This window comes from Pyrus communis, chromosome 2 (assembly GCF_041283825.1).
Source record: "Pyrus communis isolate YQ-2024b chromosome 2, ASM4128382v1, whole genome shotgun sequence".
Classification (NCBI taxonomy): Eukaryota; Viridiplantae; Streptophyta; class Magnoliopsida; order Rosales; family Rosaceae; genus Pyrus; species Pyrus communis.
Genome location: NC_142566.1, coordinates 18,768,861 through 18,785,991, shown reverse-complemented (window position 1 = coordinate 18,785,991; position 17,131 = coordinate 18,768,861). Strand labels below are relative to the sequence as shown.

At 42.2% G+C, this 17,131-nt stretch overlaps 2 protein-coding genes and 1 pseudogene across 5 annotated transcripts; 1 reads left to right on the top strand and 2 right to left on the bottom strand.

Annotated features, from left to right (window-relative positions):
* Window positions 1-408: 408 nt before the first annotated feature.
* Window positions 409-1,163, bottom strand: LOC137746520 (calmodulin-like protein 30). The gene has a single exon (XM_068486543.2). The coding sequence runs from the start codon at window positions 1,161-1,163 to the stop codon at window positions 543-545; it is 621 nt and encodes a 206-aa protein (XP_068342644.2). The 3' UTR covers window positions 409-542.
* A 4,310-nt stretch (window positions 1,164-5,473) lies between these two features.
* Window positions 5,474-15,316, top strand: LOC137748457 (uncharacterized). Of its 4 annotated transcripts, none has more exons than XR_015956458.1 (9): window positions 5,474-5,620; window positions 5,799-11,104; window positions 11,194-11,444; window positions 11,521-11,665; window positions 12,106-12,304; window positions 12,384-12,701; window positions 12,774-12,915; window positions 13,089-13,792; window positions 14,084-15,316. XR_015956458.1 is itself a non-coding variant. In XM_068488610.2 (9 exons), the coding sequence occupies exons 2-9, from the start codon at window positions 5,990-5,992 to the stop codon at window positions 14,729-14,731; spliced, it is 7,500 nt and encodes a 2,499-aa protein (XP_068344711.2). In that variant the 5' UTR covers window positions 5,474-5,620; window positions 5,799-5,989; the 3' UTR covers window positions 14,732-15,316. The 4 variants fall into 4 exon arrangements, 2 of the variants coding, with proteins under 2 accessions (XP_068344711.2, XP_068344709.2); XR_015956457.1 differs by having other exon boundaries at window positions 11,191-11,444; window positions 14,084-15,172; XM_068488610.2 differs by having other exon boundaries at window positions 12,796-12,915.
* A 393-nt stretch (window positions 15,317-15,709) lies between these two features.
* LOC137747844 (ethylene-responsive transcription factor ERF109-like) lies at window positions 15,710-16,804 on the bottom strand (annotated as a pseudogene).
* Window positions 16,805-17,131: the final 327 nt, after the last annotated feature.

The following is a 17,131-nucleotide window of genomic DNA, read 5'->3' as shown; positions in this document are numbered from 1 at the left end:
GTTTGTTTTGGTCATGACGAAGACTTGTTGATATGAAATGAACTATAGACGCAGAGGAGGAGGAAGAAGAGGGAAGTACAGTTTTACACCTTGCCTAACGGATTGTTAACGGAAAGATTATTTTTGGACTAAATTTGTTAACGGATTCTACTGTAAGAGTATATATCCTAATTATTATTTTTTTTATCACGGGGCCTATCTTTTATTATCTTATCACCATAATAACTATTTATCTAATTAGGTCTATTTTATATCAGATGCTGATTTAGGCAAGTACGACGACCTCACAGGGCCTTATAAATTAGGAGCACAAAAACTTTTAAGTTGGCCTATATACGAGGAAACTTTTGGTTTTCCTTGCATACTGTGATGAGGTCACTAAAATTCATTAGTTTTATTAGTCAGACATGCTCCAAAAGAGAAAAGATGTATTTATTTCTCTTTGCAAGTTGTAATGTTAGAAGCAAAGGCAGACATCCAGCTTATATAGCTTATTGAAGTACAGAAGCAAACATATATATATATATATATATGAGATATCTTTAAGCAGTTGGTGTTTTGAAGCTTCCCATCATCTTGGTAAAGTCATTCATGTCGATTAAACCATCACCATCAGAGTCCACACCTTTCACCATATTCCTACAAGCCCCAAGGCTGCAATTCTCTCCCAACTTCTTCAACACCAAGGACAACTCCTCTGCACTTATTTTCCCATTCCCATCCAAATCGAACACTCGAAACGCACTTTCGATGTCCGCCTTTCTCGCCTCATCATTTCCCATGTTGAACATTTCCACAAACTCCGTGAACCCAACGAAGCCATCCCCATCAGAGTCAAGGGCCTTGAATGTCTTGGCAATCTCATCCTCTGCAATGTCTTTGTCCAGGGTCTTGAGAGCCGACTTATACTCCTCCCTGCTGATCCTACCGTCTTTGTTCGTGTCGAATTTATCGAACACGTACCTTACTTCCTCCACTTTTGGTTGGGATGAAGGCCTTGAAAAACTATACCTTTTCGATCTTTCTTTGGAGATATTACTCATTTGGGGAGCTGGTTTGTTTGGAGGCTTTCTTGGAGTGCCATATTGAAACCCGAAAAAGCTGAAATTTGACATTGTTTTTTCTTCAGATGGTATTAAATTATAATGCGATGAATACTGCATGCATGAACCTACCATCTTATATATTGTGTTGGGGTGTTATCCATTGAGGAATAATATAAAGAGAGATAGATTCACGTGCATTGTCAAAACAAATTCGGATTCAAAGTTGGAAAAAAGGAGCACATCATGAAGTTGGTCGGTGTATTCTTATTCCACACTCACTTTCCGATTAAGTTCATTGAAGCGAGAAAGAACAGAAGGAATTATATATAATATATGATGCAGGGCAAACCAAGGGTAAATGGAAAAGAAGGAGGAATAGATAACTTGAGAATTATTCAACCAGGACAACAAAATCATTATCATCGCTATTAACTCACACGATCAAATCAAACGCTTGATTTAGAAGGAGGAAGCATCACTCACTTCAATCACACAAAATAAATAATTTTTTTTATAGGGAAAAAATGCATCAAAATGAGAAACCACGAATACAACCACCATCCATAGTCTAAATTATAAGCTGGACGAGCAAATGAAGGAATACACTACTTTGTAATAATCTTGGTGATTCCTATTCCAAACCTCAATTTTGGTATGCCATGACGCCACCAAAGAAAAAGTTGTAGATTCTTGTGTTAGTTGCGTAGAAAATTCCATAAAATGAGGAAGAAATAAAACACCATATTGGTGTTGCTCGTCTACTATCGATGATTCTCTCAGAAAAGCAAAAAAAAGGAAAATTGACATATTATATGGAATTTATATTAGGGATTTTTGTGAACGGGGAGAGGGGGCTTCAAAATTGGCACCTCAAAAAAAAAAAAAAAAAAAAAAAAAAGGACACCTATCGTTGTATTAAGAGTTAGCCGGTTATGAAAGATCTATACTTTAATTTTTTTTTTTTCTCAAGATATATACTTAATTGAGATATACGAGTAAAATATTAGAAAATTGTCATTAATACTCTAAAAATCTCATTTTGCATTACAAACTTTCTATAATTAGAAAGAAATATTACATTTGTGAAGAGTGCATAATGATGTTATATATATCATATCTATGAAAAAATAATAATAATAATGATGATGTTATACATCATATCCATGTTGTGGCGTAGCCATGATTTTTAAATAAGGAAAACTAATGAAAATAATTTGAAAACTTTGAGTTTTAACGATAAGGACAAAATAAATGGTAAAGTGAATAGTATCAGGTTTGACTTTTTAGTGTAAAAATGTGGTTTTTCGTTAAAGTGAACAGTACCGCGGGCTTTTCGTTAAAACTCCCTTTTAAATAATTGGATCATAATCAATCAAAAAAGTTTTATTAGGCCATTTCATCAAGCATCTAGTAGGCACCCTCTAATTTCTGTCAACATATGCCGAAGGTTTATGCCACATACATTGACATTTGTAGAGACTTGTCAACGGTGGATGTAGGAAATTGTGCAATAATGTTGAAGACTGCCAAGATATTTCAACTAAAATATTTTTTACAAGAAGAGAGAAAAGGAAGACAAATATGACAGAAGAAAATAGAAGTAGGAGGAGAATGTTATAATTTAGTTTCTTTAGCTGTTTATAGTGGTCAAATACAATATATAAATAAATATACATGGGGTTTTTTATGTTGTTGGGGTGAAAGACAAACCTATGCTGGCTCTGCCACTGTATCAATGTAATAAGAGTAAAATAAAAATTAATTTGAAAATGTGTGGAAGGTAGATACAAATGATGCTCAAATATGTTAGTTCAATTTAAAACGAGAATCAAAAGTAATTAGCAACAAAACCCAATAACTTCAAATACCATTTTATGCATGTACACACAATAGTAATAATAATGACATAAATACATGAATTATGTAGAATGTGTTCTTTTGTCTGTTTATTTCATATTCCTCAATTCGAATGAGCCTCAGTCCCTCAGTTGTCATTAGAATCGGTAATGGGATTTTGATTAGTGGGTTTATTAATAAATTTTAGTTTTATAGTTGATTTCATCATGTATTTAATAGTAATTATACAATATATAGGATAAAAATGACAATTCACATGTTAAATTTAAGTTGGGTGTAGAATGAAGTTACATGGATTTAAATAAATTTTCCTTAGAAAAAACGGTAACAAACCAATTAAAACAGTAAATAAAAAAAAAAAACATTTCCTCTTAACACAATGGCATTATAGAAAAATAATAACAATAATAAATTTGATGTACAATATGAATGCAGCGATAAATATAGTGTCAAATGACTAAAATTAAAATTTATTCTCACACCACATGTTTATTTATCTAAAGTTGAAATTATTTAAGGATTAGAATCAAGTTTTTTTTTTTTTTTTTTGTTTTTTTTACCGTTCATTTCCCATGGCGCAACCCTTTCCTCTCTCCCTTTCTCTCTCTTTTTATTTTTCTTTATTCCCACTCAGCTCCTCTTATAAGCCCGTTCCTCTCTCTCCCTCCCTCTCTCTCCCTCCCTCTCTCTCTCTCTTTTAGATCATCCATCTCATCCTCTCTCTTATAAACCCAATCCGCATACCACGATCTGCATAGTGAAGAAACTCATGCTACTCATGGAGTGCACTCTTCAACTTCCCCGGCTGAGTATGGCGTAGCAGCGCCGGCTGCTGTCTCGTGGTGGCACGGCGTGCGTTAAACGTCTTGCACTCGGGTGACGCTGGCGGTGAGATGGAACGTGAATATGGCTCGGAGATTTGGCGAATATTAATGGAGTGTAGAAATCGATGCCAAAGTGTCTCAAGGTCATGGAGATGCTTATATCTTAGTTTGTTTGCGGGTTTGAGATTGAAATGTGAATAAAGATAAGATATCGTGATGTAATATGCTTAAATGGAAGTAAATGGTTGGTTATTTGTAATTGTTGTTTTCAGGTTGGGTAATGGGGAGACTAAAGTTAAAAATTAAATTTGCAAACTAAATGATGTGTCATCAATATGAATGAGTGTGTTTATCAACGCTTGTAATAAACTAATCAACTTTCATGTCCTTTAATTTCCAAAATTTAGTTTACACATTTAATTTCCTTAGCATTACCCTTTTAGTTTACTATTGGAATTTGTTGTAGATAATTGGAGGTTTTTGGATGGTTAAATTCACAAGCACACAAAGGCTACGTCAAAATTAATCTAATACTTTCTTTAGTTTAGAAAACCGACGTTGTTTCTCTCTACACACACACATTCTTTATAACAAAGTGACTGCCACTACCAGATTTATGCCACCGTCACCACTGTTGTCGTTGCCACTGCACATACCACCGTTACTAACTTTATTTCAAATCACCATGCCCCACTATCAACACCACCATACCTGAGTAATTGTTGCCGACATCATCACAACCACCATCGTCACAATTATCTTAGTTGCCACTACCACTACAACTACCAACCTTACATTGCCACTTCCCTTGCCACCATCATCACCACGATGCTCCGTTGCAAATCAACATATCACTACTGCTACCCCTACACCTCTAACCAACACACCCCACTACCATACATGCACCATTAATCGTTGTCGTCACCACCATCACCACCACTATCATCACTGTAGTCACCACCTACCACTGCAACTACTAAGCTTACACCATTGTCAGCATTGCCTTTACCACTATTGCAACCAGTACTTCCCCGACTGTCATTCCTACCCCTACACCCCAACCAGCACACTCTACTTTTAGCATCACCACTAACTTTCACCATTGTTGCGGCCATTACCACTGCAACATTATTTTTACTCACCATCTAAATTTTAACATAAGAAGGTTTTGCGGATATAACACTTTATCCTTGTATAAGTATTCAAATATCTCAATTGATGTGATATGTTGCGTTATCCTTATCGTACACAAGAAAAACATTTCAGTTTTATAAATTGCAGAAGAAGAAATATAGACATGTACTTGAAGATGTGGATTCAATGCCTTCAAAATATATATATGCGAAGGAGTTTATCAAAATGGTAAATGGAGGAGTCACAAAGTAAGCTACCATTGTGGTTGTTTTTCCTTAAGGGTATTTTTATTATTTTATCTTTATTTAAGAGAAATTTTCACAGAATAACTAAAATATTGATGATAATAACATCAGGAACCATTTTTATCGATTTCAAATCTCGGAGATCAAAGTGAGGAGCTATTGCCAATTTTAAAGACATTTTAGCTAAAAAGCCAATGTAGGAACACAAAATGTACCGACCCCACAATCTGTTGATGAGAGAGGCGAAAGTGAAAATCAAAATCAGAAAAGTTTACGGGGTGAAAATATAAATAATACAAAATAAAGGGGAGCAAACAAGAAGACAGAAAAACCATTCCTTATTTTCCTCTCCTCTGGTGCTTAGCTCATTTTTCGATTTTTTTCTCTCTCTCTTCCCTCCGCTTCTTTTTCTGTTTCCGGTGACAGTAGGGCTTCTTCTATCTTACGCTTTCGCACTCGTGTTTTCTCCGCGGCGCACGTTAACCCCGCCGTTCTCTATCTTGCGCTCCCGGAGGTAAGCTCCTTATCCTACTCCCCCTTCCTCTTTCCTTTTGATCTCCTTAAATTCCGTCACTGCGAAACCCTAATCGAACAATAATCGCACTTGAATTTGGTGTTGTTTACAAGCATTACGAGTTAATTAGGTTAATTAATGGAGCAATTATGTGATGATTGACGTTTTGATTGGGCAGGGTTAGGGAGTGGCTCTAGGGTTTGGTTTTCTGATTAATTGATCCTTTTCTGTGAGATCCGCGGAGGGGGAGCAATCTCTGATTTTCGATATTTGGGCGGGCGGGAGAAGAAAGCTAGGGTTAGGGTTTTTGATGCGTTGGCCGAAATCAGAGCCCGCTAATTTGATCGTAGTGGGGGTCGGACGCCTGAGATGGCTAATCCCGGCGTCGGTGCCAAGTTTGTGTCTGTGAATCTGAACAAATCCTATGGGCAGCCTTCTCACCATCATCACCATCCACCGCATCATAGTGTTTACGGGACGAACAGGGGGAGGCCCGGTAGTCATGGCAGCGGAGGAATGGTGGTCCTTTCCAGGCCTCGCAGTGCGAACAAAGCTGCTGGGTCGAAGCTTTCTGTTCCACCCCCCTTGAATCTGCCTTCGTTGCGCAAAGAGCATGAGAGATTTGATTCGTTGGGCTCAGGTGGTGGTCCTGCAGGCGGAGGGGCTGCAGGTAGTGGGGCGAGGCCTACTTCGTCTGGTGTGGGTTGGACGAAGCCTACTGCCGTTGCATTGCAAGAGAAAGAAGGGGGTGGGGATCATGGAGGAGCTGATGATGCAAATGACCAGACTTTGCATGGTGTTGATGGGGTGAGTAGGGGGAACAGTGTGGGGAGCAGTGTATATATGCCACCTTCAGCTCGGCCTGGCTCGGTGGGATCTCTCCCTACTCCTGCATATCAATTGGCTGAGAAAGCACTGCTCTTGAGGGGGGAGGATTTCCCTTCTTTGCAGGCTGCTTTACCTTCTTCGTCAGGGCCTTCACAAAAGTCGAAGGACGGTTTGAATCAGAAACAGAGGCAAGCTGTCCGTGATGAATTGTTAAATAAGCAGAGGGATAGTAGTCATTCTAGTTCGCTTGTTGACATGCGGCCTCAATTGCAGATTTCTCGTCATGGTGGACAGAATGAGAATGGCAGTGAAAGTAAGGGTTTGGGTGGTGATCGAGCATCAGAGCAAGTAAAGAAGCAGGATGAGTATTTTCCAGGTCCATTGCCACTAGTACGGTTGAACCCAAGATCAGATTGGGCGGATGATGAGCGTGATACAAGTCATGGTTTTACAGATCGGGGCAGAGATCACGGGTACTCAAAAACTGAAGCTTATTGGGATAGAGATTTTGATATGCCCAGAATAAGTGTTCTACCACACAAGCCAGTTCATAACCCTACGGAGAGGTGGGGTCTGCGTGACAGTGAAGCTGGAAAGGTTTCTTCCAGTGAAGTCCCTAAGGTGGACCCATACAGCAGAGATGTAAGAACACCTAGTAGAGAAGGAAGGGAAGGGAACTCATGGAGAAATACCACGTTTCCGAAAGATGGAAATAGTGGTCAAGTTGGAAATGACAGGAGTGGTTTCGGTGTAAGGCCATCGAGTTTAAACAGAGAAACAAGCAAGGATAATAAGTATAGTCTGACATCTGTTCAAGAAAATGCCCATGATGATTTTGTAAGGAGGGATGGGTATAGACAAGGAGGGAGACAGCCTTGGAACAATTATACAGACTCATATACAAGCAGAGGGCCTGAATGGAATAAACGTGACCGGTATGGCAGTGAACAACAAAATAGATACAGGGGTGATGCTTTACAGAGTAGCTCAGCATCCAAACCCTCATACTCTGTAGGTGGTAAAGGGCTTCCTGTCAATGATCCACTGCTCAATTTTGGTAGGGAGAAGCGCCCATTCTCGAAGAGTGAAAAACCTTATGTAGATGATCCTTTCATGAAAGACTTTGGAGGTACTGGTTTTGACAGCCGGGATCCCTTCTCTGCCAGCCTTTTTGGAGTGGTTAAGAAGAAGAAAGATGTGATTAAACAAACTGATTTTCATGACCCTGTTAGGGAATCTTTTGAGGCTGAACTTGAGAGAGTTCAGAAAATGCAAGAACAGGAGCGACAGCAGATCATCGAGGAACAAGAAAGAGCTGTGGAGCTAGCTCGAAGAGAAGAAGAGGAGAGAACACGGATGGCTAGGGAGCAAGAAGAAAGGCAGAGAAGGATGGAAGAAGAAGCTAGGGAATCAGCGTGGAGAGCAGAACAAGAACAACTTGATGCCATGCGAAGAGCTGAAGAGCAGAGGTTAGCCAGGGAAGAGGAGAAACGGAGGTTGTTTTTGGAGGAAGAAAGGAGGAAGCATGCTGCTAAGCAGAAGCTTTTAGAATTGGAGGAAAGGATTGCCAAGAGGAAGGCTGAAACAGGAAAGACTGGTGGTAATTCTTTGGCTGATGCAGATGAGAAAATGTCTAGGATGGAGAAAGAAAAAGATGCCTCCAGGGCAGCAGACATGGGTGACTGGGAGGATGGTGAAAGAATGGTGGAGAGGATCACAGCCTCTGCATCTTCTGATTCAAGTTTGAACAGGTCCTTTGAGATGGGTTCTAGGTCTCATTATTCTAGAGATAGTTCTCCTTTTGTAGACGGGGGAAAACCCGTTAATTCATGGAGAAGAGATGTGTATGAGAATGGGAACAACTCAAGTTTACTTCTACAAGACCTGGATAATGGCCGTCATAGTCCCAGGCGAGATTCATCTGTTGGTGGGAGAGCTCCTTTAAGGGAAGAGTTCTATGGAGGTAGTGGATTCATGACTTCTAGCACTTACCACAAGGGGGGGATTTCTGAACCTCACATGGATGATATCACTCATTTAAGGGGGCAGAGGTGGAACCTTTCTGGCGATGGGGATCATTATAGCAGAAACATGGAGATTGAGTCTGAATTCCATGATAACCTTGTTGAAAAGTTTAGTGATGCTGGATGGGGGCAGGGACGTGTCCGTGGCAATCCTTATTCTCCTTACCGTGAACAATCGTATCCAAATTCTGATGCAGATGGGCCTTATTCCTTTAATAGGTCACGGTATTCCATGAGGCAGCCTCGTGTTCTTCCACCGCCATCACTGGCTTCCATGCACAAAACCTCCTATAGGGGTGAAATTAACCGTCCTGGCCCCTCAGCTTTTCTAGACAATGAGATCCAGTACAATCATGCAGCTAGAAGTGAACCTACTGTGCAGACAGGGTATGATACCAATCGTCCTGAGAATATTGGACAACCTCAAATAATTAATGTCAAACAAGAAAACACGGGGAGTGAGAAACAGAAACTGGACAGTAACACCACCCCAAGGTGTGACTCGCAATCATCTCTTTCTGTGTCTAGCCCCCCTAGTTCTCCAACTCATCTTTCTCATGATGACTTGGATGAGTCTAGAGATTCTTCAGTGTTATCTGCTCCAGGAGACCGCGAACAGGTTCCCTTGTCTGGGCAAGAGAATGAACCTCTTGTATTACCTACCAATCCTGGACAAGAGAATGTGATGAATGCTTCTAATTCTATCTATGATGAAGAATGGGCTGTTGAGAACAATGGGCATCTTCAGGAGCAAGAAGAATATGATGAAGATGAAGATGGATATGAGGAGGAAGATGAAGTGCATGAAGTAGATGATGAAAATATTGATCTAACCCAGGAGTTCGATGACGTGCATTTAGAGGAGAAGGGATCCCCTGACATGGACAATTTGGTCCTAGGCTTCAATGAAGGTGTTGAAGTTGGAATGCCAAATGATGAGTTTGAGAGAAGTTCAAGGAATGAAGAAGGTGCACTTGTGGTGCCTAAGGTTTCATCTGGAACTGTTGAAGGACAGGGGCCATTTGATGGAATTTGTACTGATGAACCGACCCTTCAACCTATGGATGGGTCCTCCCAAGTGAATGTAGGTAGTTCTTCCAGAATGTTCCAAGAAACTGAGAAGGCAATGCAGAATTTAGTTATTCAGCCTAGTAATGTCTCTCATATGTCAGCTGCAACTGAACGCGTGGAACATGTGGATGCTTCTAGTAGTTCTGGTCCATCTTCTCAGCATCCAGTTACATCTTCAGTTAGCTTTACCTCCCATTTGTTGTCCAGTCAGGCTGTCATGCCTACAGTATCTTCTGTTCCGAATCAGACAGAGGGACCTGTGAAGCTTCAGTTTGGGCTGTTTTCTGGTCCATCTCTGATACCATCTCCAGTCCCAGCTATACAAATTGGTTCTATACAGATGCCTCTTCCTCTGCATCCTCAGGTTGGTCCGTCTCTCGCTCACTTGCACCCGTCACAGCCGCTCTTCCAGTTTGGTCAGCTAAGGTATACCTCTCCTATCTCCCAGGGAGTACTGCCTACGGGTCCTCAGTCAATGTCTTTTGTTCAGCCCAATCTTCCGATCGGGTTTTCTTTGAATCAGAGCCCAGGAGGTCCTCTGCCTATTCAAACTGGTCAAGGAATTTCTCAAAATATGAAAAATGATGCTATGTTGAGTTTGGTGAATAATCAACCTGGAGTAACTTCGAGGCACTTGGATGCATCACAAGATAATGTATCAGAAAAGATAAATTCAATGCCCGCCGGAGAAACTGCTGAAACCTCTGTCATGGTGCAGCGGGGACCTGCTGTAACCCATGTTGGTGATAGCAGCTCAAGGTCTGAGTCCGTTTTTCAGGCGGAAGACCATAGACACAATAACTCGGTTGGGAAAAACTTTGGTGGTTTTTTTGGTACTCGGGAATCTCAAGGTCAGGCTCAAACTGGAGCAGCGCCATCTCAATCAGTTATTAAAGACAAAGATTTTAGTGGGCCAAGGAATCATGGCCCAACATCTGGTGGCAGAGGAAGAAAGTATGTGGTTACAGTTAAAAATTCTGGCTCACGATCATTTCCAGTTGCTGAGCCTTCTCATTTAGAATCTAGTGGGTTTCACAGGAGACCTCGACGCAATATGCAGCGAACTGAGTTTCGAGTTCGAGTAAGTGCTGATAAGAGGCAATCTACAGGGTCTGTATCTTCCAACCATGTTGGACTGGACGAGAAATACGTCTCTGGAAGGGGTTTTGGGCCTTCTGTAAGAAGTGGGCCTAGGAGAATTGTCTTGTCAAATAAACCATCACAACTGATGTTAGATTCAGAGGGTGTGAGCCCAGGTCCACGTAATTCACAAGAAATAGATTCTGGGAGCAAGGCTGAAAAGAGAGCTGGAAAAGATGCTTCGACAAAGAGTCAGAATGTCCCGCTATCTGGAGAGGGAAATCTTAAAAGAAATATTCATTCTGAAGAAGATGTTTATGCTCCTCTGCAAAGTGGTTTTGTGCGTGTCTTTGAGCAACCTGGCATAGAGGCTCCTAGTGATGAAGACGATTTCATTGAAGTGAGGTCAAAGAGGCAAATGCTGAATGATCGGCGGGAACAGAGAGAAAAGGAAATCAAGGCAAAGTCTCGGGCTTCGAAGGTTGGAATGCTTGTAGTTTCATTTTGTATTTTGCCTTGCATTGATTTAAATAGTATTGCTTAATTGCTTTTATGTACTCATGTTAGCAGGTTCCACGAAAACCTCGCTCTACTTCAAAAAGTAGTACTGCCTCTGCCAGCTCAGGTAAAAATTGTGCACTGGCAAATGGAGAAGCAGGAAACTGCAGTCACTCTGATTTCGTTGCCTCAGAGGGACGTGGATTGGATATGGAAGCATCAGCTGGTTTTAACACTAATGTTGTGTCTCAACCGTTGGCTCCAATTGGCACTCCTGCTGTTAAAAGTGATCCCCAAGCTGATATTAGATCCCACACAATCGGGTATTTGCTCGTTTTGAAAAACCATTTAAAGCCAGTAACTTAATACATAGATTCCTAATCATCTTTTTATCAACAGGTCACTGAACACAAGCTCCCTTCCTGTAGTATCAGGTAGTCCGAAAAATCTTGGGTGCGGCTCAATTGTTGACAACAAGAGTAAGGTCCTGGATGCTGTTCAAGCATCTTTGGGCTCATGGGGTAATTCACGGATCAATCAACAGGTGTGCAAACCAATTATGTTGTAGATCTTGGCCTTTTGTTTTATCATAGGTTTTTCATTTTGGTTCTGAATAGATTTGGTAAGGTTACTGTTTTATTCTTTCTTTGTTTCTTCACCATGTTGTTTTCATGACTCATATTGGGTGCTGTTATTTTCACCCAAGCATTTTTTTTTTTGTTCTGGTTATGAAACAAAATTTTATTTTTCTTGGTATCAAGGAAAACTCATTTGTGTTCCATTCTTGTACCAATGAGTTGTTCACTGTTCTCGTGCTACTTATGGTTTAATTTACCTCATGTGTGTTCCATTATTGCACTTTTTTGACACGCAGGCGTATATATGCTTGATTGTACTGATGAAGCAACATAATATGACATAATTCTTTCTTCCCCCTGCCCCCTTCGTCTGTATACTGCCTAACTGATTGACTTCATCCGGCAGGTTATGTCATTGACACAGACCCAACTTGATGAGGCTATGAAGCCTGGGCAATTTGTGTCTCATGGTTCTGTTGGAGAAATTACTAGCTCAGTTTGTGAATCCAGCATGCCATCTTCATCACTGTTGGCGAAGGAGAACCCATTTTCTTCTGCTGCAAATCCAATCAATTCTCTGCTTGCTGGCGAGAAAATCCAATTTGGTGAGCATGCTAAAAACCTCGAGAGTTTGCTAAAAGTTGCATTTGTCATTTTCTGATGATTTTATTTTCCTATATTCAGGTGCAGTCACGTCTCCAACAATACTTCCTCCTAGCAGCCGCTCTATTTCACATGGACTTGGTCCACCAGGGCCATCTCGGTCAGACATGCAACTCTCCCACAATCTTTCTGCAGCTGAAAATGATTGTGGCCTTCTCTTTGAGAAAGAGAAACACACTGCCGAGTCTTGTGTTTATTTGGAAGATTGTGAATCAGAAGCTGAAGCAGCTGCTTCAGCTGTTGCTGTTGCAGCCATCAGCAGTGATGAAATTGCCGGGAATGGTTCGGTTGCAGATACCAAGACTTTTGGATCTGCTGATATTGATGGGATAACAGCAGGTGAATACTTGTGTGTTTTCTGGTGTAGTGGCAAACTTTCCTATTCTCCTATAATGTTTATTATCTTATTAGAATGATTTTTAATCTCTGGTAGCTGGAGCCGGTGATAAGAAATTAGCCAGTCAATCAAGGACTAAACAGTCTCCAAGTGTTTCCCTTCCAGCAGATCTATCTGTGGAGACCCCAGCAATCTCATTAATGCCACATTTACCAGGTCAGAATAATTTTTTTATAACCAATTTTGTTTTGGCCGCCCTTCCCAATAATGTTCAAGGTGCTGATATAGACGGGATAACAGCAGGTGTGAATGGATTTTTTGTTTTAGCAGTGAGTGTTGCCTTTTCTTTTGATGATTCTTCTAATATTAGAGTTTTTAATCTTTCGCAGGTGGAGCTGATGATCAACAATTTGCCAGTCAATCAAGGGCTGAAGAGGCCCTTAGTGTTTCGCTACCAGCAGATCTATCTGTTGAGACCCCGCCAATTTCGTTGTGGCCACCCTTACCAAGACCTCCGAATTCTTCAGGCCAAATGCTTCCACATTTTCCTGCTGGCCCGCCTTCCCATTTTCCCTTTTATGAGATGAATCCCATGATGGGGGGTCCTGTTTTTGCTTTTGGACCGCATGATGAATCTGCATCTACCACCCAAGCACAATCCCAGAAGACTAGTGCGCCAGTTTCAGCACCACTTGGGACGTGGCAGCAATGCCATTCCGGAGTAGATTCATTCTATGGCCCTCCTGCAGGTTTTACTGGTCCCTTTATCGGTCCAGCTGGAGGTATACCAGGTGTTCAAGGCCCTCCACACATGGTTGTTTATAACCATTTTGCACCTGTTGGACAATTTGGGCAAGTTGGCTTGAGTTTCATGGGTACTGCCTATATCCCATCAGGAAAGCAGCCTGATTGGAAGCACAACCCTGCATCTTCCACCATGGGTGTTGGCGAGGGGGAGATGAACAATATAAATATGGTTTCTGCACAGCGCAACCCTACCAATATGCCTGCTCCGATCCAGCATTTGGCCCCTGGGTCACCGCTCCTTCCCATGGCTTCACCTTTGGCCATGTTCGATGTTTCTCCTTTCCAGGTAATATTTCAGCCTGTTGACCTAATATATCCCCTTCCGCTTAGTAGTTTTAGGTTTTGCAACATAGTGCGCTTTGGGGAATAGTTCTCTCTGAAGAGAGTGGGAAGTGGAATGCTTTGAGTAGTAGATTTGGTTCCTTTCAGAATTTGTTATGGATACATGAATCTATGGCGGGTGCAGGATGATAAATATGTTAAATTTTTAATGTATTTCTTTTTGGTGGCGAACAGTTACCATACTCTTTTTTTCTGGAATAACAACTAACAAGTTTGTAAAAATTGTTGTCCCCAGCCTTCTCCTGATATGTCAGCTCAAGCACGGTGGCCCCATGTTCCTGCATCATCTCTTCAGTCTGTTCCTCTATCGATGCCTATGCAGCAACAGACAGATGGCATACTTCCTTCTAAATTTAGCCATGGTCCTTCTGACCAATCGCTGCCGGCCAACAGGTTCCCTGAGTCCCGGACTTCTACATCCATTGATGGCAGTCGTAATTTTCCTGTGGTGACTGAAGCCACTTCCACGCGATTTCCAGATGAACTGGGTTTAGTAGAACCTACAAGCTCCGGCAGCACTGGGGCTTCAACACAGAATGTTGTCACTAAGAGCTCATCTGTGAGTAGCACAGTAGATAATGCCAAGACTGATGTTGATCAGAATCTCGGTACGAGTGCTAGTGGACATAACGCTAGTAACGCCAAGTCTCAGTCTTCTATGCACAAGAGTAATATCCCAAACCAGCACTATGGCCATTCGTCTTACCATCAGAGAGGTAATGCTTCGCAGAAAAATAGCTCTGGGGGCGAATGGTCCCACCGACGAATGGGTTACCAAGGAAGAAATCAGTCTCTGGGTGCAGAGAAAAACTTTCCAGGTACTAAGATGAAGCAAATATACGTGGCTAAACAGACCTCAAGTGGGAGTTCAACAGCGTCATGAGGAGCCACATAAAACGAGCTGCCACCTGTTGGGTTCGAGAAAAAGAGTGCACGTTGACAGTTGTTCAGGAATAAAAGATTTTGGGTTGCTTTTTTTGCAGCATCTATTGCACCGGCAGTTGCAGCGTCTAGCATTGAGATTGAGATTTTGTTGAGAGATATATAGGTGATAGGGTATGCTGGTTTTCCCGACGAAGGTTTGCAGAAACGGGCAGCAGGTGATATGATAGGAAACTATGGGCCTGCCTGGTGCTCCACTAGGGAGAAAAAGGGGATGGTGTTGACAAGGGAACTTTGTGATATTATTTTCAGTTGTGGTCCGTTGATCGGGTTTCGATGTCTGAAATCTTTGTTGGCTGCATACCGAACTGTCAATTTATTGGAGAATTTGATGTACTAAAAAACAATCACCGTCATAATCCAGGTAACATTCTTTTTGCAATATCTGGTAAATGGTCAATGTGGCCGTCGGGGGATGCTTGTTTCCCCCTTCTTTTTGACTTCACTTGATCTGTATTTGTATGTAATTTAAGTTGTGATAAACGATTCCTGCTTCTGCGGTTGAGTTTGAAGTAGGCGTTCGTTATATTTTCGCACTTAGGGATGAGTTTAACGTGAAAAACAACAATGGAGAAGTGTTGTTTAAACGGTGATTGTCACACACGGACTTAATTATCACGTGATGAGAGTTGTAGAATAATGCTGGAGTGTGGAAGGGTATGATTTCGGTTACAATCAAGTTCTTGTCTTTGGTTCAAACTTGTGGCCACATTGCTAGTGGTTCAGTACGAGGAATGCCGTACAGTAACATATTGCCGTACCATTCGAACTTTGACCATTTGGTCGACTCATTTTTTTATTGAAAATTGAAATGCATCAAAATTTCGAAGTGTGACAGAAAAAAAAAAGTTCAAAATTTCAAGTGGTTTTGACACCAAAAATGTGAGTGATTTTTCCTTGTGCTTCATACATGATCCAATACGTCAAGTGTAATAATATAATTAGTTAGAAATTTTAAAATAAAATTTATAACCAATTATATTAAGACATGTGGTGTAATAGGCTATGTTCCCAACACATTAAAAAACTTGTCCAAAACTGTCGCGCAAAGCAAAAAGGGCACAAACACTAGTTTGTGGGCAGCCAATAGGTCATCAGCTTCACCATCTTGGAGGAAGTCTTTGTCCCACAACAAGAACTGATCATCCTCTTCATGACCAACGCTGCTTTCTGCCGTCGCCCCGCCGCCGCCAATTCCATATTCTCTGGTTGAGTCGCCAGGTTGACTTTGACCTGATCAAGCCTCCTCCTCCTCCTCCATGACGTCCATTTTGTTAATTTTGTTTTGCTTTTTGCTTATTAGCGAATCCTGGATTAGTACCGGCATTAACACCAGTTCCACTACTAGAACTGTTGTTACTCGTGACAATGTTGACGTCCGGGTTCAATGGGAAATTCAGCTTTGCCCGATTCCCGCGGAACTCGACGGCGGCCTTGTCGTAAGCCCTGGCCGCTTCCTCCGCCGTCTCGAACGTCCCGAGCCACACCCTCGCCGCCCGCAGTGGGTCGCGAATCTCCGCCGCCCATTTCCCCCACGGCCTCTGCCTCACGCCCCTGTACTTGTTCTTGCTCTTCCTCGTAGTCGCCCCATTCATCCCGACAAACCCGGTTCCTAAACTCAGCTGCGGCTTCTTGTTTCGGTTCGGCAACGTTGGCGGGAAGTAGTTGCACCCGAGACACCCGGGTATCCCGCACAGGCGACACGTGTCCCCGTCTAGTAAGAAGGCCAGCATGTCCTCCCGTTGTGCCCGTTGGCCGGCTGCCGATTGCGTACACGTGGCATTGTAGACGGCAGTCATTGGCTGCAGGTGCTCAGGGGTAGGCCCGCTGCTGCTTCCACCGGAGATGACGTGCTTGAGGGCGGCGACCATGATGCAGTGCTCCTGCTCCTGCTGTATCCGACTCATACGGGAAGGCATTTTGGTCCAATCAGCCTTCGCTCCAGGGATAGTTTCGGAAAAATACACGAAAATCAAGAGAAGTTTTCAGTTCCTTCCAAGAAAACGAGGAGGAGAAAAACCATTGAGCGAAGAACGTGGAGGACAACGGGGAGAGAGAGACGGTCTTAAAGGCGGATCGAAGTGAGAAGAGAGAGAGTGTCGGGATCCACGTGTCGGTCACCCGTGCTCACGATTGGAAAATGTTCTAGTAGTTTCGGGGAGGGTTTTCACCATTCCGATAGGGAGGTGGGTGCCCACTGGTTGTCCAGCTCGAGTTTACACTGCCACGTAAGTACGTTGGCGTGGCACCACGAGAGGTTGACAGCGCAGCCTTTCTCCCACGAGCTTCCACCTTGGGTTCAGTGAGAGCTTGCCACGTAGCCTGAAAGGATATAAAATTA

Coding starts and splice junctions, on each gene's coding strand:
- LOC137746520 (XM_068486543.2), bottom strand. CDS start 1,163: ATGCAGTATTCATCGCATTATAATTTAATACCATCTGAAGAAAAAACA.
- LOC137748457 (XM_068488608.2), top strand. CDS start 5,990: ATGGCTAATCCCGGCGTCGGTGCCAAGTTTGTGTCTGTGAATCTGAAC. Junction 11,105..11,190: donor CAAAGTCTCGGGCTTCGAAG/GTTGGAATGCTT, acceptor TACTCATGTTAG/CAGGTTCCACGAAAACCTCG. Junction 12,916..13,088: donor ATTAATGCCACATTTACCAG/GTCAGAATAATT, acceptor AATCTTTCGCAG/GTGGAGCTGATGATCAACAA.